This window comes from Uloborus diversus, unplaced genomic scaffold, assembly GCF_026930045.1.
Source record: "Uloborus diversus isolate 005 unplaced genomic scaffold, Udiv.v.3.1 scaffold_14, whole genome shotgun sequence".
Lineage (NCBI taxonomy): Eukaryota > Metazoa > Arthropoda > Arachnida > Araneae > Uloboridae > Uloborus > Uloborus diversus.
The window spans coordinates 9,123,906-9,151,142 of NW_026558098.1; the positions used below are offsets into that span (position 1 = coordinate 9,123,906).

A 27,237-nucleotide genomic window follows, 5' to 3' on the forward strand; every position below is an offset into this window, starting at 1 on the left:
GTACATCTGAGGATCCATAGTGGTGAGAAACCTTATTCCTGTGATCATTGTTCTAAAGCATTTTCAAACGCTTCACATTTAAATCGACATTTGAGAATCCATACTGGCGAGAAACTTCATTCCTGTGATCATTGTTCAAAAGTATATTCTGACGCTTCAAACTTAAAGGCACATCTGAGGATCCATACTGGCGAGAAACCATATTCCTGTGACCATTGTTCAAAAGCATATTCCGACGCTTCAAACTTAAAGGCACATCTGAGGATCCATACTGGCGAGAAACGGTATTCCTGTGAGCAGTGTCCAAAAGCATTTTCCAAAATTTCACATTTAAACGTACATCTGAGGATCCATACTGGTGAGAAACCTTATTCCTGTGATCATTGTTCTAAAGCATTTTCAAACGTTTCACATTTAAATCGACATCTGAGAATCCATACTGGCGAGAAACTTCATTCCTGTGAATATTGTTCAAAAGCATATTCCGACGCTTCAAACTTAAAGGCACATCTGAGGATCCATACTGGTGAGAAACCTTATTCCTGTGATCATTGTTCTAAAGCATTTTCAAACTTTTCACATTTAAATCGACATCTGAGAATCCATACTGGCGAGAAACTTCATTCCTGTGAATATTGTTCAAAAGCATATTCCGACGCTTCAAACTTAAAGGCACATCTGAGGATCCATACTGGTGAGAAACCTTATTCCTGTGATCATTGTTCTAAAGCATTTTCAAACACTTCACCTTTAAATCGACATCTGAGAATCCATACTGGCGAGAAACTTCATTCCTGTGATCATTGTTCTAAAGCATTTTCCGACATTTCACATTTAAATCGACATCTGAGAACCCATACTGGCGAGAAGCCATTTGCCTGTGAACAAAGCAATTTTCCTGGGCTTCAAATTTAATGACACATCTGAGAACCCACACTTTCGAGAAACCGTATTCCTGTTAGCAGTGTTCAAAAGCCTTTTCCATCGCTTCACATTTAAGGAAACATCTGAGGATCCATACTCGTGAGAAACTATTCCTGTGAGTTGTGTTCAAAAGCCTTTTCCAATGCTTCACATTTAAGGCAACATCTGAGGATCCATACTCGTGAGAAACCGTATTCCTGTGAGTAGTGTTCAAAAGCATTGTCCAATGCTTCACATTTAAAAAGGAAACATCTGAAGATCCATACTCGTGAGAAACTATTCCTGTGAGTTGTGTTCAAAAGTCTTTTCCAACGCTTCACATTTAAGGAAACATCTGAAGATCCATACTCGTGAGAAACTGTATTCCTGTGAGCAGTGTTCAAAAGCCTTTTCCAACGCTTCACACTTATGGAAACATCTGAAGATCCATACTCGTGAGAAACTATTCCTGTAAGCAGTGTTCAAAAGCCTTTTCCAACGCTTCACATTTAAGGAAACATCTGAAGATCCATACTCGTGAGAAACTGTATTCCTGTGAGCAGTGTTCAAAAGCCTTTTCCAACGCTTCACATTTAAGGAAACATCTGAAGAGCCATACTCGTGAGAAACTGTATTCCTGTGAGCAGTGTTCAAAAGCCTTTTCCAACGCTTCACATTTAAAGGTACATCTGAGGATCCTGTTCAATGGCATTTTAAAGCGCTTCAGATTTAATTAGACATCCTAGAACCGATACCGGAGAGAAACCGTTTTCCTGTGAACTTTGCCTAAAGGGATTTTTTGAATCTGGAAACTTTAAAAGGCACATGAGAGCCCACACAGGCGAAAACTCATTTTCCTATATAATTTGTTTTATGGCCTTTTCTCAACTGGCTCATCTGAACGCCACTTGAGAACTCCTACTGGAGAAAAGCCATTTTTTTGTACAATTTGTTTGAAGGCATTTTCACAAGGAGGATTCCTAGGAAAGACTTAAAAATGCATTCAAACAAAAAAACACTTGTAAATGATGTTGGTGTATATGAAGACAATGAAAAATCTTCTACACTTGCAATTGACAATGCACACCAGGAGAACGCTTCATCATTATAAATTTTATCAAAAAGCATTCCCAATATTTATTTGAATGAACTTTTGAAAGTTTCTTTTGGGAAAAAAACTAACTTCCTGTAAAAAGTGTTTTTAATCGATTCTGATGAATCCGATCTTCCTGTAAATTGTGTTCAAAGCCAAATTCTCAACGCGGGAAAGAGAAAGTAGGGGAATGTGAAACAAAGTGAAATAGTTAAGGTTACTGAACGTTTTCGATTTGAATAAATTTTTTATTTTCGGCAGGAAATTTATGCTTTCTAAAAAACCAAGAGAAATTTTTCACTTCTTTTAAGATGGGGCAGAATGAAAAATAAATATTCTCTGTTCGATTGTAAAAAATATTTTTGATCAAATGAGCAGTAAATAAAATATTGAATTAATAAATGAAAAGATAATAAAACAATTTAATTAATTGATTAATGTAAGAAGAAAAAATATTGAATGCGTAAAAGAGTGAATTCAATAAGAAAATAAGTGAATTACGAAATAAAAGAATGTAAAGGTATTCACTAATAAATGAAGAAGTGAGTGATTTAGTAAATTATTGAATGAGCAAACAAAATACACTATTTCACTTTGCCCGGCATGCACTTGACTAAATGAGCAATATACAGGGTGTTTCAAGATGAATAGCGAGGTTTTAACATGTTATAATATTTATTACACGAAACTTACAGCCACAAGTGATATATCAAATGAAAGAAAAACTCAGTTTTTTACATAATAGCATACAAGTGTTAAATGTGAGCACCATTCGTCACTCGGCACACGTCAAGACGATATGCGAGTTCTTCCCAAACTTTGATGAGTGTCTCATTAGTAATTGCTGCAACAGCTGTTTCAATCCTTTTCCTTAATTCGGGAAGGTCGGCTGGCAGTGGAGGCACATACACACGGTCCTTAATAAACCCCCAAAGATAGAAATCACACGGCGTTAGGTCGGGTGACCGTGGAGACCATGGGAAACAAGCCCTGTCATTAGGCCCCTTACGGCCAATCCAACGGTCGGGTACAGTTAGGTTAAGCCAATCGTGTACCCAGGGGCGGCAAATAGGGGGGTCAAGAGGGGGCGGTTGCACCTCCAAATTTTTTGAGCAGAATGATAGAAAATGGGTGAATTCAATTATGTAAGTCGGAAATCAATGTTCATTAAAGGAAATCTCGTTTAGAAATTCATGAAGTATTTTCGGCTTTTTCAGAACATAGAAAACTGATAGAGAACCATGGTTAATTTTAACTGAAGAAGACATTACCTCATATAGGTTAAATATTTCACACTTGTGTGCCCAGTGTAACGATGGTATGTCCAATATGAGAGGCTCGTGAAAAGTGGTGTGGCAGCATGATTTTCACAAGAAAATTCCTTGATATTTTACATTTTTTTACGCTCGTTTTTTAAGTGGATATTTATTTAATGAGTGTTCATCGCTTTCTTCTGCTAGAAACACGTTTCAGCTGCTCAATACATTATAATGCTTTCATAGAAACTTCTTAAAAATGCACATTTAATTATTGAATAAAAAAAGACATATCAATCAAATACCTTTTATGGGGCTTTATAATTATGCAATCGTGGAGTGACACAAGATAATCTTCAAAAGTTAAAACGATAAAAACATTTCTCTATAACTTCAAAGCAATGATTTGATGACTGGAAGTATTATTGCAAAACGATTCTTTCAATGGTGAAAAAACTCATGCCCTTTAGCATGTATGACTTCGTTTGAATTTTTATCCAATTTGCTTGCATCGGGAAAAGGTTTTTGAAAAATGCTTTACTCGTATCAAAACCTATATCTTCAATCCGCTACTCGACTATTCAAACCACAGTTCAATCTACAATTGATCTGTGCACCATACTACCACAGTTCAATCTACAATTGAAACTGAAAATAGATTTTTTTTTATAGATGTATATTTCAATCAATCGGGAAATTCTTGAAAAAAGTTCTTCCTCCGAGCCAATTTTAAAGAGGCGCAAAAAAAAAAAAAAAAAGTGACAAATATCCACATGATGATGTGAAGTCAAACATTGATTTTTGAATATTTTGTATGAAGTAATAGCTTCAGTTTCGAAAGAAATTAACACAAGATGTGATGATAATTATTTTTCTGTATGGTTGGCTGGGATTATGCTTATTTGGATTGGATTTTGAAAACGAAAAATAAAATGTTTCAACTGTGAGTAAAATTTTTAGCATGAGGCAAGAAAAATTACAAGCAATATACCGACAGAATGGTTTTCACATCCAGAGACTGCAGTTTCGTCTTTGTTATGGACTCATCAGTCTGGAACAGTGAATAACAGAACTGGTGGCAGATGATATCTCATTGAAGCTGAGAGAGCCGACATGACTAGATTATTCAATGATGAAAAGTTTAAGCCATTCACATTTTTTGAAGAGCAAGCTATAAAAAGTGTTTTCATACATAACTTTGTGTTACTTCAATTATTTTTAACTATTACAATCAGTTCAGCTAGTTGAGAAAGATTTTTTTTTTTATGTCTCAGGAGGTTAGAGAAATATTTTCGAAGCACAAAGGGGAAAAAAATGCCTTTTCCATTTAGCTAAACTGGCAAAACAGCACGACATTGGGCACGGATAGATTAGTAACACGATTCCGAATTCCAAAAATCATGCATTATAACTTTTCCAAAAGGTATAAAAACTTTAGTAGCGAGTTGTTTTGTATGATAACTTTTTAGTCAATGAATCAAAATTTTAATTGTTTCTAAACACTAATTTTATTCATACTAAACCGATTTTATGACAACTTCTTGTTAGCTAATGTGTGTTTGGTTTCGCTTTGGGTTATACATATTTAAGAAACTCGACCCCCCAAATGAAATGGTGAAATGCCGCCCCTGCGTGTACCTCATTATGCCAGTGAGGCGGTGCACCATCTTGCTGAAAGATGAAGTTTTCTGGTTCATCTTGTGTCAGTTGAGGGAAGAGCCATAGCTGTAAAGTATCCAGATAAGAAGACGGATTGCAGCAGAAACATTCCACGCGCATGCGCACTGATGCCAACAAACAAAACTGTTTGAGTTTCTCTTTCATTTGATATATCACTTGTTGCTGTAAGTTTGGTGTAATAAATATTATAACATGTTAAAACCCTGCTATTCATTTTGAAACACCCTGTATTTAAAAGTCAAATACGTAACTAAATATGTACTGAACAGCAGGGCTGCGGAGTCGGAAGGAAAATGGCCGACTCCGACCCCGACTCCGACTCCTGGATTTTGAAACGCCCGACTCCGACTCCAACTCCGACTCCGACTCCGGATTTTTTTTTTAATTTTTTTAATTGTATTTTTTAAACTTCCTCTCTCCATTCAAGGTAAGGGGGGAAACCTCTTAAAAGAGATTGAAATATTAATTCCTTTTTATGAAAATTCAGCATTTTGTTTTTTATTGTAAACCCAAGACGTCATACAACGTTAGAAATTCAATTTAAAAATCAAACTTTCCAATAGTTACGAGTTAAAAAGTGAGATGACTTAAAAATCCCTTTTAAAAATTTTGAAAATGATTATCTGTAATTTGCCCCCCTTTAATGTTTAACAAATATATATTGATCAAATCGTGTGCTTTCAATTTTTGAAAGCTGTAACTTGAGAGAAAAAAAAACTTTTTTTCTAAATCCAAGTTCCTGAGAGGGAGTGGTTTGCACCTGGTGACATCCATCTAGTAGATGACACCCAAAGTTAATTTCAGAGTTTATAAAAAATATAAATACTTTAATTCTGAAAATTTTCACGAATATATTTTAAATTATATTTCATCAATAAAATTTCAACGAAAATAGGGCACATATGCGTCAGGAGCTAATTTTACACAAAACGCGGCGGTATACAAATTTGTACGAATAGCTTTTACTATACCTATATTTCTTCTTCGCTAAATTTTTAATTTAAATTTTATTGGCTGCTTTAGAATTAACCTAAATATGAAGATTTTAAGATTAACTGCAATTCTTGAGTGTTGTAATCAAGAAATTTTTTACACTTATTTTGTTCCATACTTTTTAGTGAGAACCAAGCTTACAGAAATAGTCTTAATAAAGAAAAAAACATTAGATTATTTCATCGTATCTTTTGGATTCGTGCTTTCGAGCCAGAACTTCTTTGAATTTGCCGATCATACTTAAACGTTTCAACCTTAGCTACAGGCGTCGACTTACTAATTTGTTACGTTTCTTTTACTATTTTAAACTGAGATAGAACAAAACACTATATTTCTATTTTTATTTGAAAGTGATTACTTGAAAATGTTATTCAACAAAACCGTTTGCTGACAGTTGCTATTAGTTAAGTTAAAAAGCAAGCAAACTAGGGGACGGCTACAGAAAGTTTGGTAAGCATTCAAGCTAGCTGATTGCCATAATGGCAGTTATTTTCTCATTAGTATCTTTTTATACATGTAATCGAACCAATTGGTAATCAATTTTTAAGATATGCAAGCAGAGTCAGTGAAAAGGAAAGGAAAAAAGAAGCCCGGAGTCAGAGTCGGAGTCGGCATGTTTTCCAACGACTCCGACTCCGACTCCTTTATTCCAAAATCAGTCCGACTCCGACTCTTCGACTCCGACTCCGACTCCGACTCCACAGCCCTGCTGAACAGAATATTAAAAGGTCTCAATTAGTATTTAAAACGTTAATAACAAAAACTTTTATCATTTTCAAAAATAATTTTTGACTTTTAACAAAATATTACAATGTGAGTACCAATTTTTGAAAATTGCATGTTTTAATCTTCCGCGGTATTTTTTCCCTGACTGGAATGGACTACATGTGCGAGTACATAGTTAAAATGTTACCAGATAGGTGGCGATAAAAGCAAGGTTAATACTTCATCGTTTCCCATTGGCACTCTATTTCACTTTGTCCCTCGTTCCTCTACTTTTAATATTTGATGCAAGACAAAAAAAAAAAAAAAAAAAAAAAAAAAAAAAAAAAAACGGAAGTTTTTTAAAAAAATTTGTGACATGCTCTGCAACTGAAACTTTGGAAATGTGTATTTTATTCTCTAAAATTCCATTACGTGGAAGCATTTTATAAACTCACTAACAAACTTGTATTAGAAATTTCAAAGAAGCGATTAAATTATTCCTTACAAAGAAAATTGTTGTGATTTTGACAATATTTGTTTTCTCACACATTTGGCTGTTCACTATGCTGAGACTTATACTGTTTGACCACAGATTGTGTGTAATTCGGCAATCTGCCAAGTAAAGACGATTCCATCTGAATGAATCTAGCAGGGGAGAAGGGAAAATAACGATGGGATTTTGATGCACGCGCTTTATAATGTCACTAGTGCTTTATTCATTTATTGCATTCTGAAAAATAAAATAAAGGAAAACAAAAATAGTTACCATGGAAACAACGAAAAGACAATACAATATTTTCATCGTTCAGGAACGTAACAGCAAAATGGTAAGCTCAAAACTTTGTTGTGAATAAATAAATCAATTAATTTTTGCCGTGAGAATATAGATCGAATATATTTTAGATTTAAAAAATGTTGCTGTGAGCAAATTTTCATTTTTACAAAACTAGGACTAAACAATAGAGAGGCAAAAGTGCACATCTAAAAGAAAATAACTAACATCCCTATAAACTAATAGATACGTCCATTTCCGCCTATAAACCGGATATTAGCCTTTCCATGTAATCGATGGTCAGACAGTAATTTGATCTCTAGTACAGTCATGAGCTGGATACAGATGTGGTTTACTTAAACCTTTCTTGTTCATAGTCTCATAGTTAACTTTACCTCAAAGCCAGATGGACGTAAGTCACTTAATCGCAACTTTACAGGAGAGAGGAAAGACTTTTATTCTGGCACATGCTAAGAATGGGATGTGCGTTCTTTTGACCTTGGTTTAAAATTGCAAAGAGTTTTTTTTTTTTTTTTTTTTTTTTTTTTGTATTACGGTTTTGCATGGCTCGATACAGAATAATTGATTTCATGGAATTTAAAATTTAATATGTTATAAATTTCAATCAGTGTTCACATTTCAAGCTTTTTGCATGAAGCTATTCATGAGCTGTTGATTATCCTTCAGCTGTTAGCCTACTTGAAAAAAATACTAACCAGGAAACATCACGAGTTCAGTAATCATGAAAAAAGTTAAAAATGGTCGCATTCGAAAGAGTATCTTTAGAAAAAAATTTGACCCAAATATTGTGTGCCCTCGTCCTTTTGTTTTTGAGATATGGGGGATCAAAGTCTGTCTAAATCTTACGAAAATTCGCCAAATTTAAAGACTTGGCAAGAAATGGAAAATACCACGTGATTTCATCGCCTGCGTCTAGCAAGACTCTCATTTCCATTTCTGGTCATCTACAAAGCGCGTAAACGATGTTTCAAATTAACACTTTACTTGTGTGGGTAAAATTAAAAAGTAACTATGAAGCCTGTGAAATGGAAACTAGAGAGCTTTATCCAGAGGAGCTACAACTTTATAACGAAATTGAACGTAGGATTTAACTTTGTAATCGTGATAATAATGCATTTCAGAATTTAAGTGCATTTCAAGTGTGTTTTACTTAACTAATTTAAGTTTGTACTCTTGTAATGAAATGTGATGTAAGTAATTAATAATTATGTACGAGAATTAATATGAATAGGTAAAAAAAAACATGCTTATTAAAGCTTATATATTGAAAATAAAATGGATAGTTTTTGATGTTGAAAGAACATGATCATGGATTGTAGTATCCCAGTTCTTATTTATTTTTTCAAAAGTTATTATCATTCATGAAATTTTATTGTCTGACCACTGCTAGCGAAAATGTTTAATTTAAAATAAAAAAAAATAATTATTAAAAAAAAGAAAACAACGGATAGTAAATGTCAAAAATTTGCACAGCAAAACTAACGATGTCGAAAATTACTTCATAACAGATTCTTATCAAAAATTTTAGTCGACGTAGAACAACAACCCTTGTAGTTCGAAAAAGTCTGTCACTGCAACTGAAAGTCGCTATAACGTAAATGCACATCATATTGCATGTTATTTAGTCATTTTTAAAAATACTGAAGTCACTTTTACCAATTATGTTTCACGTTAAAAGGGAATTCAAATACGAGCAAAATAAAAATTGATACAGTTTTTTTATTTTTTTTATTTGACTTGTTAGAGGGTTTACACATAACTTGAAGACGATACACATAACGAAAAACACACTGGAAATAACTGACAGAAATCGTTTTTTTTTTTTTTTAATTTGAGAACATGGTTTGAAATCTTTAAAAATGTCGTTTTCTTCGTATTTAGATACTGTTGAAGACTTCAGATTTACGACTTTCAAAAAAAAAAAAAAAAAAAGACTTTAAAGTGTGTTTACCGTTTCTCTACGGTTATCATATTTTTTTCAAAACAGTTTCATCATCGAAAAAACTCTTTCAGTGGAAATATTTCACCCGCAGAAGCATAAAAGTTTTAAACATCAGTTTTTTAACAGTCTTAAGAATAACAAAAAATTCCTTTGTTTTTACAATAAAATAAAACAAATATTTCGGGCTGTGGCGTTTTCCCCTATACAGTTGCACGTTAATATCCCGGAACACAAGCCCCTAAAAATTTCAATGCCGCAGTCTGTGCCACGACACCCCGCGCCATGGTAGTCACCCCGAGTAAAGAGTTAATGCGATATTTCTCACGCGCCTTGGTGGTGACCAAATATGGAAGTGAAATGTCTTGTCAGATGCAGATGTTGAATTCGCGCCGTACCTTCCATTTCTGAACAAAACTCGCTAAATTTGGCGACTTTACTAAAAATTTCGGCAATTTTTAAGACATCATATTTCGATAACGTGGTCACGAGGGCACGTAGTTTCAGTGCCATAAACATGTTTTCCAATGCTCTTTCGAATGCCACCAATTTGGAATTTTTTTGAATTTCCTTGATCGTGATGTTTCCTGGTAAGAGTATAAAACATTCATGCAAATTTTCGCAACAATTTCACAATATATCATATTTGTAAACGTGAATGTCAAACTTTCATCAGTTGAATTTTAGATTCTTAAATTCTAGTCAATTCAATACTTTGTATGCAGTTACATTCATTTTTTAAAGTTTTTGCTGTAACTGTCCCTTAAATAGTGTCCCTTCAATACATGCAGGTCTCCATTCAAAGGGACTGGGACCAGAAAAAATGTAACTTAAATAGAGGTGTCCCTTCTTCGGAGGTATTCGAGTTTATATATTCAATGTATTTAATGAGTTTAGTTTCGTAATAAACATAAACCATTAAGATAAAAGGCTAAAAATCATTGAAATTCAAAATTATTCAAATTTCAAAATTGATTCTTTTAACAATTGAAACTTAATAAAAAATTTGGCAGTGGTATAGTTTTGTAACTCACATTAATTATTTTGAAGTCATTCCTTGCATAAACTTGTTAGATTTCATATATCTTAAAATTGAATACAATAAAATTTCAATCAATGTTTACATTTCAAAATTTTCTTCACATAGTTATCCGTGCACCGTTGACCATCCATCAGCCGTCAGCCCACATGAATAAATTGAGGAGAAGGAAAAACCTGCTTAAATTTCAGCAAGAAAAAGTTTTTGCTGTAACTGTCCCTTAAATAGAGTGTCCCTTATTCAGAGGCAAATACATGCAGGTCTCCATTCAAAGGGACTGGGACCAGATAAAATGTCCCTTAAATAGAGGTGTCCCTTCTTCGGAGGTATTCGAGTTTATATATTCAATGTATTTAATGAGTTTAGTTTCGTAATAAACATAAACCATTAAAATAAAAGGCTAAAAATCATTGAAATTCAAAATTATTCAAATTTCAAAATTGATTTTTCAACAATTAAAACTTAATAAAAAATTTGTCAATGGTATAGTTTTGTAACTCTAATTATTTTGAAGTCATTCCTTGCGTAAACTTGTTAGATAATATATATCTTAAAATTCAATACAATAAAAATTTCATTCAATGTTTACATTTCAAAATTTTCTTCACATAGTTATCCGTGCGCCGTTGACCATACATCCGCCGTCAGCCCACACGAATAAATTGAGGAGAAGGAAAAACATGCTTAAATTTCAGCAAGAAAAAGTTTTTGCTGTAACTGTCCCTTAAATAGAGTGTCCCTTATTCAGAGGCAGATACATGGAGGTCCCAATTCAAAGGGACAGGGACCAGAAAATGTCCCTTAAATAGAGGTGTCCCTATTTGGAGGTATTCAAGTTTATATATTCAATGTATTTAATGAGTTTAGTTTCGTAATAAACGTAAACCATTAAGAGATAAAAGGCTAAAACCCATTGAAATTCAAAATTATGCAAATTTCAAAATTGATTCTTTTAACAATTAAAACTTAATAAAAAATTTGGCAATGGTATAGTTTTGTAACTCACATTAATTATTTTGAAGTCATTCCTTGCATAAACTTATTAGATATTATATATCTTAAAATTCAATACAATAAAAATTTCATTCAATGTTTACATTTCAAAATTTTCTACACATAGTTATCCGTGCGCCATTGACCATCCATCGGCCGTCAGCCCACACGAATAAATTGAGGAAAAGGAAAAACATGCCTAAATTTCAGCAAGAATTTTATAATTCATCATCATCATGCATTATTAAATTCTCTGAAAAAATGAATCCTATCATTACACATTAATGTTAAACTTTCACCAGTTGAATTTTAGACTCTTAAATTCCAGTTATAATTTAATACTTTGTATGCAGTCACATTCTTTTTTTAAAGTTTTTGCTGTAACTGTCCCTTAAATAGTGTCCCTTATTCAGAGGCCAATACATGCAGGTCTCCATTCAAAGGGACTGGGACCAGAAAAAATGTCCCTTAAATAGAGGTGTCCCTTATTTAGAGTCCCTTAAAGGAGGTTCTACTGTATATAAAAAGATCTTCACAATCTATGCGTGTGTCGTTGAATGCAAAAGATTTTTTTTCTTTTTTCATTTTAAAACATTGTTTTTTCTTGTCGTCCGAATGGTTTTCTTTCTAATGCACAATTTTAAATATTCTGTGTCCCTTCTACTTAAAGTTTTTCTCTTTAATGTACTCTAATTCTTCTAATTTTTTTCAGCAATAATTTGAAATACATGCTGTTGGATTTCCACAAGTGTGATGCCAGACTTTGATGCTCCCTACACCGATATTCACCATTGTTTGGGCGTTCGTCTTAGGAATTATGTCAAAGTAATTGTGTGAAGAAATCCCTCTAAATTTTTTTTTAAATTATAACTTATGAAGAACTGTATACATTCCTGAGCAGCCGAAACTTGCAGCGCATCTCAAAAAATTTAAGCTTGGCTGCTACTATTCTCGACTCTCTTTTCGTACTGTCGTTAGTAAAATTCTCAAATTTTATGCATTCAAGTTCTTGTAGTAGTAGTTCTTACTTAGGTAAAGAACATTGACTTCAATATTATTTTGCAAAAGCTTGTTTTGAATGTAAATTTTTATCAGGTGTCGTGTGGAAAGTTTTAAAAATTGAAAGAGAACGGTAGAAAAGTGAGAACTGTGATGTGGAAATCTTTGTGTATGCAGGAGATGTTATAGGGGACAGCCAATAGATATGTACTTATAAAACCTCGTTCTTAAAAATTAGGTTGGTTCAATTTTACAAAAAGACAGTTCTCATAATGACGCTGTCAAAGCTAAGTGTGGCAACCGGGAAACAATCAAACAGAAAAAAGAATTAAGACCCGTTTCTGACTACTTTAAAAAAACTTGACTTCTGCAACAAAATCTAAGAACAATTGCATGTACAAAAAGCTTGATTTGTTTTATGTACTTGAAAGCCCGTCTTGAAATTGAATTGAATTAGAGTTGGCAAAACTATGTCGCTTAAATTCTTTTCATCTTAAACGTGAGACTTCGTACGGAAAAAAAAATTTATTAAAAACAAACTTCTGCAATAAAATCTAAGAACAATTGCATGAACAAAAAGCTTGATTTGTTTTATGTACTTGAAAGCCCGTCTTGAAATTGAATTGAATTAGAGTTGGCAAAACAATGTCGCTTAAATTCTTTTCATCTTAAACGTGAGACTTCGTACGAAAAAAAATAAATAAAAACAAACTATCTTTTGATTTCGAATTAAGTACGCTTAGTGATTAAAGGAATTTTTGAGCATCCATTGTAGCAAAAATAAATCATCAGGTTTTTTTTTTCATTCATGAACACTTTCTTGCTGTAAAGAAATGGAATGCCATACGCAGACCAATAATGCAAAAAAATGTAATTACTGTGAACAGTGTTCAAAAGTATTTGCTTATGCTTCACAATTAAAGACGCATCTGAGAACCCATACCGGCGAGAAGCCATTTGCCTGTGAACATTGCTCGAAGCAATTTGCCAGGGCTTCAAATTTAGAGACCCACCTGAGAACCCATACTGGCGAGAAGCCATTTGCCTGTGAACTTTGTTGGAAGCAATTTTCCTGGGCTTCAAGTTTAAAGACACATCTGAGAATCCATACTGGCGAGAAACTGTTTCCCTGTGTACATTGCTCGAAGCAATTTCCCACTTCTTCACATTTAAAGGAACACCTGAGAACTCATACTGGCGAGAAGCCATTTGCCTGTGAACATTGCTCGAAGCAATTTCTCACCCCATCCCATTTAAAGCTACATCTGAGGATCCACACTGGCGAGAAACCGTATTCTTGTGAGCAGTGTTCAAAAGCATTTCCCAACACTTCACATTTAAGGAAACATCTGAGGATCCATACTGGTGAGAAACCGTATTCCTGTGACCATTGTTCAAAAGCATATTCCGACGCTTCAAACTTAAGGGCACATCTGAGGATCCATACTGGCGAGAAACCGTATTCCTGTGAGCAGTGTCCAAAAACGTTTTCCAAAATTTCACAGTTAAACGTACATCTGAGGATCCATGCTGGTGAGAAACTTCATTCCTGTGAGCAGTGTCCAAAAACATTTTCCAAAATTTCACAGTTAAACGTACATCTGAGGATCCATGCTGGTGAGAAACTTCATTCCTGTGATCATTGTTCTAAAGCATTTTCAAACATTTCACATTTAAATCGACATCTGAAGATCCATACTGGCGAGAAACTTCATTCCTGTGATCATTGTTCTAAAGCATTTTCCGACATTTCACATTTAATTCGACATCTGAGAACCCATACTGGCGAGAAGCCATTTGCCTGTGAACATTGCTCGAAGCAATTTTCCTGGGCTTCAAATTTAAAGACCCATCTGAGAACCCATACTGGCGAGAAACCGTATTCCTGTGAGCAGTGTTCAAAAGCCTTTTCCAACGCTTCACATTTCAGGAAACATCTGAGGATCCATACTCGTTAGAAAACGTATTCCTGTGAGTAGTGTTCAAAAGCATTTTCCAACGCTTCACATTTAAAGGTATATTTGATGATCCATACTGGAGAGAAACCAATCACGTGTGATCATTGTTCAAAAGTATTTTCCCGCGCTTCAGATTTAATTAGACATCTGAGAACCCTTGCCGGAAAGAAACCGTATTCCTGTGAGTTTTGCCTAAATGGATTTTTTTGGATCTGGAAACTTTAAAAAGCACATGAGAGCCCACTCAGACGAAAACCCACTTTCCTGTATAATTTGTTCTACGGCCTTTTCTCAACTGGCTCAACTGAACGCCACTTGAGAACTCATACTGGTGAAAAGCCATTTTTTCGTACAATTTGTTTGAAGGCATTTTCACAAGTAGGATTCCTAGGGAAAGAATTAAAAATGCATTCAAACAAAAAAACATATGTAAATGATGTTGGTGTATATGAAGACACTGAAAAATCTTCAACACTTGCAATTGACAATGCACACCAGGAGAACGCTTCATCATTATAAATTTTATCAAAAAAGCTTTCCCAATGTTTATTTGAATGAACTTTTGAATGTTTCTTCTGGGAAAAAACCAACTTTCTGTGAAAAGTGTTTTTAATTGATTCTGATGAATTCGATCTTCTCGTAAATTGTATTCAAAGCCAAACTCTCAACCCGGGAAAGAGAAAGTAGGGGAATGTGAAGCAAAGTGAAATAGTTAAGGTTACTGAACGTTTTCGATTTGAATAATTTTTTTATTTTGGCATTAAATTTATGCTTTCAAAAAAACAAGGGAAATTTTTTACTTTTTTTAAGATGGGGCAGAGTGAAAAATAAATATTCTCTGTTCGATTGTAAAAAATATTTTTGATCAAATGAACAGTAATTAAAATATTGAATTAATAAATGAAAAGATAACAAAACAAATTAATTAATTGATTAATGTAAGAAGAAAAAATATTGATTGAGTAAAAGAGTGAATGTAGTAAGAAATAATTTCGTAATTCACTAAAAATAAGTGAATTACGAAATAAAGGAATGTAAAGGTATTCATTAATAAATGAGCAATTGCGTGATTCAGTAAATTATTTAATGAGCAAATGAAATACGCTATTTCACTTTGCCCTGCATGCACTTGACTAAATGAGCAATATATTTAAAAGTCAAATACGTAACTAAATATATACTGAACAGAATATTAAAAGGTCTCAATTAGTATTTAAAACGTTAATAACAAGAACTTTTATCATTTTCAAAAATAATTTTTGACTTTTAACAAAATATTACAATGTGAGTATCAATTTTTGAAAATTTCATGTATTATCGTATGCTTTAATCTTCCGCGGTATTTTTTCCCTGACTGGAATGGACTACATGTGTGAGTACATAGTTAAAATGTTACCAGATAGGTGGCGCTAAAAGCAAAGCTAATACTTTATCATTTCACATTGGCACGATATCTCACTTTTTACCACGTTCCCCTACTTTTAATATTTCATGCAAGACAAAAAAAAAAAAAAAACGACGGTTTTTTAAAAAATCTGGTGATTTGTTCTGCAACTGAAACTTTGGAAATGTGTATTTTATTCCTTAAAATTTCATTAGGTGGAAGCATTTTATAAACTCACTTACAAACTTGTATTCGGAATTTCAAAGAAGCTATTAAATTGTTCTTAACAGAGAAAATTGTTGTGATTTTGACAATACTTGTTTTCTCACACATTTGGCTGTTCACTATGCTGAGACTTATACTGTTTGACAACGGATTGTATGTAATTCGGCAATCTGCCAAGTAAAGACGATTCCATCTGAATGAATCTAGCAGGGGAGAAGGGAAAATAACGATGGGATTTTGATGCACGCGCTTTATAATGTCACTAGTGCCTTATTCATTTATTGCATTCTTAAAAATAAAATAAAGGAAAACAAAAATAGTTACCATGGAAACAACAAAAAGATAATACAATATTTTCATCGTTCAGGAACGTAAAAGCAAAACGGTAAGCTCAAAACTTTGTTGTGAATAAATAAATCAATTAATTTTTGCCGTGAGAATATAGATCGAATATATTTTAGATTTAAAAAATTTTGCTGTGAGCAAATTTTCATTTTTACAAAACTAGGACTAAATAATAGAGAGGCAAAAGTGCACATCTAAAAGAAAATAACTAACATCCCTATAAACTAATAGATACGTCCATTTCCGCCTATAACCAAATATTAGCCTTTCCATGTAATCGATGGTCAGACAGTAATTTATTCTCTAGTACAGTCATGAGCTGGATACAGAAGTGGTTTACTTGAACTTTTCTCGTTCATTGTCTCATAGTTAACTCTACCGCAGAGCCAGACGGACGTAAGTCACTTAATCGCAACTTTACAGGAGACAGGAAAGACTTATTCTGGCACATACTAAGAATGGGATGCGCGCTCTTTTGACCTTGGTAAAAAATTGCAAAGAGGGTTTTCTTTTTAAGAATTACGGTTTACATAGCTCGATACAGAATAAGCTTCCACATACAATGTACTAAATAAACAGAAAATCGCCATTTTTGAACTTGCATCGCTCTGGCTCTAAGTAACAGGATAGTTCCCTAGTACAATTATGATATACATACAGAAGTGGCTTATTTAAAGCCATCTCGCTCATTGTTTTTCATTGAGTGTTGGCAAAGTTTTGAGTTATGTGGGACCAGGTAGGTGAATAGTAACAGCAACAAAACTTAAAACATTTTGTGACAGCGTAATATAGTAACAGCCGCTAAAACCAGGACTTTTCAAAATTGGATAACCTTTAAAACTGCACAAATTCTCCCCTGAGTTTTATTTTTGGTTCAATTATATTTTGTGCAATTAACATGCTTTTTATCCGCTCTCTTTGGACAGTTGATGAAACTTGAGTACTTCTATACGTTGCCTCTTATCTTATTCAAAGCCAGGAAATTTTTCAGCCACTTAATGAAGTCAATCGAACTAAGGCATTTCTAGACTAGAACACTAAAAAACCCATACTGGCGAAAATCCATTTTCTTGCTAAGTGTGCTCTACGAAATTTTCTCAACTAGGTCAGTTGAGCCAATCAATGTTAAGTTGAGATTAGTGGGCGGTCGGTTGAGCCAATCAATGGTCAATTGAGCTTATTGGGCGGTCAGTTGAGCCAATCAATGGTCAGTTGAGCGTAGTGGGCGGTAGTCGAGCCAATCAATGATCAGTTGAGCTTAGTGGAGCGGTCAGTCGCGCCAATCAAAGGTCAGTTGAAATTTTGAAATTAGTGGGCGGTCAGTTGAGCCAATCAATTGTTAGTTGAGCTCAGTGGGCAGTAGTTGAGCATATCAAAGGTCGGTTGAGCTTAGTGGGCTGTCAGTTGAGCCAATCAATGGTCAGTTGAGTTAGCAAAACTGAAAAGGCACTTTAAAATCCATGTTAACGAAAAGCAATGTTACCGTGTTGCTAGTTCTGAAGAATTCCTCAGGCAGGTATTCTTAAAAGACACTTGAGAAAAACATATGCTAAGGAAAAACCATAGTGCCTCATGACGTAATTTGAGCATGGTGGGTTAATTTTGGTATGATTTGTACCATATTAAATGGAATGAAAACCAGTTATTTAAACCAAAAAAATTCAGTTATAAATATCATTTGTGCCTCTGAGTTTATTCTGGAAATAATGTTGATAACATTATTACTGAAATTGATAAAAATTAAATTTAATTCTTTAAACAAGGCAATGTTAGTCACACCAACTCTTTTGTTTTTTCATTGAATTTTAAATTTTTCTTTAATAGTTTTCATGCAGTCAATGATTTAAAGACATGAGGTAATTTAAATATGCAATACATTTTTTTTATTAGAATGAAAAGTGATCATTTTATAGAACTATAAAAACAAGCATTTATGTATGTCATCAGCACTTAAGATTATATGTGCTAAACATTTGTTGGTCTGATTGATGTTTGTAAAAGTTTTCTTTTCTATGGGATAACAGTATAAACAAAAATCGCCAACTGCCAACGCATGCAACATACCGACTGACCAGTACATTCTCTTAGTTCCACTTTCAACCACCAACACATGCAATGAACCGCCATTCCAGGATATTTTTTCAGCTTTAATGAGATGACATCTACCTCCAGCTCGTTTATTCCCTATTCCTGACTGATGAGTGCACAGCAAGGGTAAAACTGCAGTTTGTGGATGAGATAACCAGGCTGTTTGTATATTTCTTATACGAGGCGGGTTTTTTAAGTTAGACCCGTTTTGTTTTAGACACCTGTAGTTTGCACGCATACCGCAAGGAACACGTGCGCCGTGTACCGGCTTGCCCGGGGAACAACTGTGCTAATTTTCAGCTGTGTAGCCAACCTCTACGGTTCTGTTCTATGCTTTCATAATGTTGAAGACTATCCACATTTGCGCCGAGTCTTCCAAATCTATGAGGGTCAGTCAATAAATAACGAAGCAGAGAATATAAAACGGGCTTTATTCGACATTCTTCAAAAAAAAAAAAAAAAAAAAAAAAAATAACCAAAATTCGTTAAATATTTATCCCTCTTTGAAATGAGTCGCATCATTCTGTGCTCATTAACACTAGAATTACGGAAGGGGTAATTTTGACCTTAAGCAAGCTTCTTTTACTAACTGCTCTTTCATATCTTCAGAAATTTCTTAATCCATTCATGATTTTTACATCCTTTTACAAAAAAGGAAGTTTTGTATATGCGAAAGAAATTTCGCTCAAAAATCGACCTTAATTTCCATTTTACTCGCCCCCGAATGAATGTTGAGTTTTTTTTTTTTCGACTCGACAACACGTGGATAAGGGACTCAGACCGTATAGACACGCGAGATATCCATTTTCACGATTCCCGAGTTATTTACAACGAGTTTTCTCGTGATGTCTGTATGTACGTATGTATGTATGTATCTCGCATAACTCAAGAACGGTATGTCCTAGAAAGTTGAAATTTGGTACGCAGACTCCTAGTGAGATCTAGTTGTGCACCTCCCCTTTTGATTGCATTCGGGTGTTTCTAAAGGGGTCTTTTGCACCTTTTTTGGGGAAATCATTGTTAATTTCGATACAAACTCGGGTGGTGTTATAATTTTGCGGACACTTGGCGATATATTGCCAGTCTTTTGGTCGCCAAGTTTTGGCGACAAATTGGGCACTTTTTAAATTTTTTTTAAAAATCTGGTTTCAAAATGGCCACTGTTGGTGATGTTCAGAAAGTTAACTATTGAATCACGTTAAAAATGTCAGTATTGGGGAAATAACATTAAATTGGTGTAAAAGGAAGTCATGTGATGTACACATCAACTTGTTGTATTGATGAAAAAATAGACAAAACAGTTAATTCTATAATTGAAACTATTGAGCAATGAGATAGTATTGTTGTTGGTTAGATACTGTTATAACTATTTTAAACAATACTCATTCTCAAATGTCACAAATATTTAGAGTCTCTAACATGTTCATGAACTTGCATTTTTTTAGTAAATAATTCCTTCAAAATATTTTTGGCCTTTTTAATTATTTTGGTGTGTAAATGCATTATAGATACACTGAGGCATAATAAAAAACCTTCATTAGGTAAGAATAGTTGTTACTTTCACAGAAAATTTGAAAATTATAGTTTGAGCTAAAATTTCCATGTCTTTTGTACGTAGAATCCCTAACATGCAAGGTATATTCTTATGTTACTCTTAGAAATTCAATACAAATCTCGACTTTTTTCAATGCTATTTCATTACTATACGAGGGCAAATCAAGAAGTCTTTGCGCCTATTTTTTATTTGCCGAAAATGAGGTACATACAGGTATTTGCATTGCATATGTAGCGTACTACGTACCTTACATTATTTCTCCACATAGTCACCATACCGGTTCAGACATTTGTCCTATCGCAGCACTAAATTAGAGATCCCCCTGTCGTAGAATTCTTCTGGCTCCCTTTTTGGTTGCATTCCGGTGTTTCTAAAGGGGTATTTTGCCTTTTTTCGGGGGGGGGGGGATCATTGTTAATTTCGATTTAAACTCGAGTGGTGTAATAATTTCGCGGACACTTGGCGATATATCGCCAGTGTTTTTTCGCCAAGTTTTGTCACCAACTTAGCGACAAAGTGTGCGATTTTTTTTTTCATCCGATTTCAATTTAGCCACTGTTGATGATATTTAGAGAATAAACTATTGAATCACATTAAAATTGACAGTAATGGGGTAATGACATTAAATTGGGAGTAAAAAGGAAGTCATGTGATGCACATATCAGCTCGTTTCTAAATCATTGTGCTGTGTGATAAAGTTTTCAAAGGAAAAAAAATTCCCACCCAAACTTAAAGGTTATACCTAGAATTACTGACAGGTGTCATTTTGACCCCTGCGAGAAAAAATAAATACTAATGCGTTTCATCGCTATCTATGTGCTCTCTGTAAACTAAATTTGTTTTTGCGAACTAAGCAAGGAAGAAGGGGGAAAAACTGTCTCTGCATGATATCAGATCTGCTTGCCACGTGATTTGCAATGGTTGCAGTACATTTTCTAAAGGAAAGCGAACAGTGAAAAGTTATGCATAATAGAAGGACTTCAGGTTTTGCTATGTGATTTGATTTCACTCGGGTAACAATTTTTGCCAAAAATTTTTGTTCTTTTTACGTGAATTTTTCGTATAAGCATACTAATGGCTCGTAAAAGAGGGCTAACGCAAGATGAAATTATAAAATTGACGCAAAAACTATCTGATATGTGTGATAGACCTCATTCGCCACGGAGAACAGAAGTTTGAGTACAGATCTGCCGGTGATAGTTCTCTCCTCTTCATAGATCGTGCAAGAAGGAGAAGACGCAGGGAAAATGCACACTGCGATAGAATCTCTATCACAATATGCATTCTGGTTCTGAAATCGTTGAATCAGATAATAATAGCAATGAAGCTTCTAGCAACTGGGAATTTATTTTAGCAAGTGACTATGCAGCGACATCCTCTAGCTCGAGTGATTGTGAAAATAGATCAATTAATACGAATTCTAATTTTGATATGACTAAGAGCAACAAAGCAGGAACTAGTGGACACTCCAGAGCAAATAAGAAATACAGCGTTGTTCAAACAGATATTTGTGAGGAAACTGCTGGTGATGGGACAGTATGAAAAAAGAAAAATACCTCAAATACATCTGGATGGCGTCCTATACAAAATATTTTGCGAGAGAATGGAGGACCGACATCCTACGTGAAACGTCTCATTGACTCTGGTAAATTGCTAAGTGCATGGAGGCTAATTATAAATGAAAAAATTGTATGCATTATAAAGAAATGTACAGAGGCTGAAGCGGAGCTTCGGCTTCAAAATGCTTCTTAGAACATTTCATTACAAGCACTTGACGCATTTATAGCAGTGCTGTATGTAAGGGGTGCTATAGCCGCTAAGGGCTTGTCTATTCTTAGTTTGTGGTCTAAGACATGGGGACCGAAATTTTTCAGGAAACTATGAGTAGAGATAGTTTTCTGGAAATAATGAAATTTCTGAGATTTGATGATAAAAATACCAGATCTTCACGTTTGCATGCTGACAAATTTGCTCTAATATCGGAGATATGGAACATTTTTATCGATAACTGTAAGCTTTGCAACAATCCAAATGAAAACATTACGATTGATGAACAGCTATTTCCGACAAAAACAAGATGCCGTTTTTTGCAGTATATGCCTAAGAAGCCCGATAAATTCGGAATAAAATTTCGGCTAGCTGCTGACGTAAATTCAAAATATTTGTTGAACGGAATTCCGTAATTAGGAAAAGATCGAATAAGACCAAAAGATGAAAGCTTGGGAGAAAAACGGAGTAAATCAATTATAACTACAGACAATTTTTTTACTTCATTGAAGCTTGCTAAAGGTCTGAAAGCAAAGGGATTCAGTTATGTTGGAACAATAATCGCCGGAAACGAGAAATTCCTGCTTTCAAAAATGCTAAAAGCAAACAATTTTCTTCTTCTGTGGTGAAACACGACAATGTAATTCTTACATCGTATCAAGGTAAAGTAAGGAAAAATGTAATTTTGCTTAGTACACTCCATTTGTCTATTGAATTTGAAGTTAATGAAAAAAAAAAGACTCCGAATGTAGTCCGTAATGTCCATTTGTTTAACGTTCACTATCTTACCAATCTAAAGTCACAATTCTAGGCCAGTATTTTTTAATTATTTGCTAAAATTGCATTTACTTGCGTATTATGGTTCAATAACAAAACGCATCAAACTTAGCTACATGGCCCCTGCATAAATTCCTACAATGACGCATTGTAATCCCATTAAAAGTTAAAATGAAAGTCTGAAATCTGATAAATGTCGACATTAGCCAGTGCATATGACATACACATACCAAAGACATCAGTGATATACTTAATATTTCTGGTGAATCACCAGTAAAAGTCGACAATCTTTAATTTTGGTGTTTTACAGTAACATATATACACTGCATACACATGCTTTTAAAAAAGTAATTGGCAGAAACGTTTCGCTGTTAATAAATGAAAAAAATAAATACGGTCCAAATCCCGATGCTTTTTTTTTTTCTATGAAGAAAAAAATAGTGGCAGTACTACACAAAGGTGCATATACACAACATAGTCAGACAAGGGGGCAAATTTCAAATTCAGTCGTTTAATATTGGCTTGGGCGGGGATTGATAGTGCTAAGCGAGCAGTGCCAGATCTTTAATTTTTCTGAGCTGTAACAAATATTGACACTGATTCCCTCAGTCATGATGGGCATTATCGAGACCTTTTGATAATCGAGATCTTTAGCGATTGATAATCGAGAACTCGAGCTGAGTCAATCAATAACCACGAATTTGTGATGATAAGAGGTCTCGAGTGATTCGATTATACCCATCACTAGCCCTTACCCATCTACCTTCAAGTTTTTGTATCAAGTTTGAACGAAGAAAATAATTGTTGAGAATCTAAATAAAATATCCAACTTTCCTCCAGATAGTTGTGTAAAGCCTTTGCATTTATTTATTGTTTTTCTCATTACTGATTGGCAACGAACTGTAAGAACTTTTTCAGCATTGCAAGCCTTGTGTTTTGTCATTCAACCATTATGCTATGTGAAATGTAGCTGTGTCTTTTGTTTTCACGTTAACAGTGTTAATAGTCTGCTGACTTTAGATGAAATAAAATAGTTACTTAAAATTATACAGTCCACGCTTATTCCTTTACGGGCCATCGAATTTAAAATAATTATGGTGAATTTTGACACCTTTCAGAAGTTGCCGCCTGTAGCAAGGGCTAGCTCCCATACATGTAGTACAGTCCAACTCACTAAAAACAAGCGCAAAGAGACTGCAGCCTTTGCTTGTTAAAAAAAGAGTGCTCGTAAAAAAAGGATTTGTAGAAAAAATTATGAAATTGTATACATACTACGTTATTTTTATTTTTCTGTATAGCACCAAAGTTAGCTATCATTTACCGAGTCTAGCTGGACAAAAATCAAAATTGCATCACTGTTGTTGCTCGATACGCAACATTTTATTAGAAACTTAAGCACCTATAAAGCAATGAACCATGTCTAATTTAGACGGTTAGTTCCTGGAATTTTGTCCCTAAAGGGTTGAAGTTCACATTTCTCAATAGCACATTTTGTGTTCTTCTCCATGGAAGATAATTGGTTAGTGCTATACTTTGTCTGCCTCATCTCAAAGTATTTGTACTTATTGACATTGTGTTATCCAAGATTATTATTATTCATCAGTTTCATTTATTAAAGGCAAGTTTTAAATTCATTATTTTTTAAGTGAAAAAAATGCGAATTTCACACTATTTCACCAAAAGTTATTAGAGCAGCAAAAAAAAAAAAAAAAAATCTTCACAATCCTCCGCCTTCTAATTTACACATTTTTATATACCGGATATATTTAAAAATATCCATGCAAAATATTATAGTCCGGTTCTGCCCGGCCATAGGAGTATTTTCAGGTTTTGTGAACCATGTAGGTTTGTTAAAAAAAAAAACTGAATTCCTACTCAATAAAAGTGCTTATGATCGATTTATTTGTTCCCATCAATTTTGATTTGTTTTTTACTATCGTCTTCTGTTAATTACCGCCTGCTGTTTATTAAGAAACCTTGTTTTTTCTCCTTTGGCAACTATATTGTCACTTTCATTACTGTTCTAAAGTTTTTGTAAAATATGTTTTCCTACTGATATATGCGAATATTTTTGCTTAATACAGTTCGTTTTTATTAATGCCCTCTAATTCTTATTTCTTTTGTGGTGTTTTCAGGTATAATCAGGATTTCATGTTGGTTGGAATGCAGCAAGTGTGATGCTGGACTTCGACACGCCCGATATTACCATGCAACTTTGTTTCTACTTTCGTTTGAAGACTTATTTCTAAATCATAGTTTGAGGAAATGCAATGACGGCGGAATTCCCTAAATTTTAGGTTCGCATTTATTCCTTAGACTTGCGGCAACAGCATATAGAGAAGACAGTGTATGTTGTGTGAAGTGCAGACTGCGCCAAGTCCGGAATCGCTTTTCGTGCCATCGCCAGTAAATATCTCAAGCTTTGCATGAATTCAAATTCGTGTAGCTGTTGTTCTTACTTAGGTTATCTATTAATCCTAATATCACCGTTGAATGAAAAATATTCAGTGACCTTGCGTTCGACGAACCTCACCGGTCAACCGGTAAGTAACCAGTTACTAACCGCAGCGTTCTATGATCAACCGGTTACCGTACCATTCCATCATATATATCTTATGAAAGAAAACTTTTATATTTTTCCGCAATGGCACATCAGCCTGAGATCAGCCTGGACTCTAAGAACAATTATTTTTGTGAACATTGTTCAAAAGTATTTTCCTGTCCCTATCACTTAAAAACGCATTTGAGAACCCATACTGGCAAGAAACCGTATTCATGTGAACAGTGCTCAAAGGTATTTTCGGATGATTCAAATTTAAAGGCGCATTTGCGAACCCATACCGGCGAGAAACCATATTCATGTGAACAGTGCTTAAAGGTATTTTCGGATGATTCAAATTTAAAGACGCATTTGAGAACCCATACCGGCGAGAAACCGTATTCATGTGAACAGTGCTCAAAGGTATTTTCGGATGATTCAAATTTAAAGAAACATCTGAGAACCCATACTGGCGAGAAACCGTATTCCTGTGAGCAGTGTTCAAAAGCATTTTCCTACCCATCACATTTAAAGAAACATCTGAGGATCCATACTGGTGAGAAACCGTATTCATGTGAAATTTGTTCAAAGGCATTTTCCCAACTTGTACACTTAAAATCACATCGGAGAACCCATACCGGCGAGAAACCGTATTCATGTGAACATTGCTCAAAGGCATTTTCCAATGCTTCAGATTTAAAGAAACATCTGAGAACCCGTACTGGCGAGAAACCGTATTCCTGTGAGCAGTGTTCAAAAGCATTTTCCTACCCATCACATTTAAAGAAACATTTGAGGATCCATACTGGTGAGAAACCTTATTCCTGTGATCATTGTTCAAAGGCATTTTCCCAACTTGAAACGTTAAAATCACATCGGAGAACCCATACTGGCGAGAAACCGTATTCATGTGAACATTGTTCAAAGGCGTTTTCCCTCCTTCAAAACTTAAAATCACATATGAGAACTCATTCTGGCGAGAAACCGTATTCATGTGAGCAATGCTCAAAGACATTTTCCATCGCTTCAAAATTAAAGCAACATCTGAGGACCCATACTGGACAAAAACCGTATTCATGTGAAATTTGTTCAAATGCCTTTTCACAGCTTGAAAACTTAAAATCACATCGGAGAACCCATACTGGCGAGAAACCGTATTCATGTGAACATTGTTCAAAAGCATTTTCCCACCTTCAAAGCTTAAAATCGCATATGAGAACTCATTCTGGCGAGAAACCGTATTCATGTGAACAATGCTCTAAGGCATTTTCTCACCTGGGAAGCTTAAAATCACATCTGAAAAACCATGCTAGCGAGAAACTGTATTTATGTGAACATTGTTCAAAGGCATTTTCTCACCCGGAAAGCTTAAAATCACATCTGAAAACCCATACTGGCGAGAAACCGTATTCCTGTGAACATTGTTCAAAGATATTTTTCAACGCTTCAGGTTTTAAGAGGCATCTGAGGACCCATACTGGCTAGAAACCGTATTCATGTGAACATTGTTTAAAGGCCTTTTCCAACGCTTCAGATTCAAAGAAACATCTGTTGAACTATACTGGACAGAAACCGCATTTATGTGAAATTTGTTCAAGAGCATTTTGCCAACTCGAAAACTTAAAATCATACCAGAGAAGCCATACTGGCGAGAAACCGTATTCATGTGAACCGTTTTCCAAGTAGTAGCGTAACTTCAAAATTTCGGCCCCACCGCAAAATCTAATTTTGTCCCCCCCTCCCAACTGAAAATCGTATTAATCTAAAAATTTTTTTAACATTTTTGTGTTTTTTGGCCCCACAATTTTTTAAAATTATATGTATTGTTTCAAACAATATGCGATTGCAAGCCATTTTTTTGCAACGCAATGGGAAGGGGTGAGTGACTCTCTTCCTGTAATTTTCCGGTATTGAAATTCCAAAAACGCAATTTCAAAAGATCTTTGATGACGTGAAACAACGGAGTTGGGGGGGGGGATATATCCCCAGAAATTTTTCGAAATTAAAGTCCTAAAAACGCATTTGTAGACCATTTTCGATAACGTGTTAATGAGCCCCGGAATTTTTTGAAATCGAAGTACCAAAAAAGCAATTTTAAGCGATCTTTGGACATATTAGGGAGAAGGAGATCTGCGAACTTTCTCGCGGAATGTTTCCGAAATTGAAGCTTAAAAACACAGTTCTAGACTGTCTTTAGGGAAATTAA

At 34.5% G+C, this 27,237-nt stretch overlaps 2 protein-coding genes across 2 annotated transcripts in view; both read left to right on the forward strand.

Moving 5' to 3' along the window:
- Window positions 1-24,670, forward strand: part of LOC129232923 (zinc finger protein 271-like) — a 109,409-nt gene extending 84,739 nt beyond the window's left edge. The window contains exon 2 of the mRNA XM_054867026.1: window positions 24,628-24,670. Coding sequence (XP_054723001.1) covers window positions 24,628-24,670 — 43 coding nt within the window. The remainder of the gene's footprint in view (window positions 1-24,627) is intronic.
- A 466-nt stretch (window positions 24,671-25,136) lies between these two features.
- LOC129232924 (zinc finger protein 271-like) lies at window positions 25,137-26,764 on the forward strand. The gene has a single exon (XM_054867027.1). It carries the CDS (start codon window positions 25,137-25,139, stop codon window positions 26,514-26,516), a length of 1,380 nt encoding a protein of 459 aa, XP_054723002.1. The 3' UTR covers window positions 26,517-26,764.
- The last annotated feature ends 473 nt before the right edge of the window (window positions 26,765-27,237 follow it).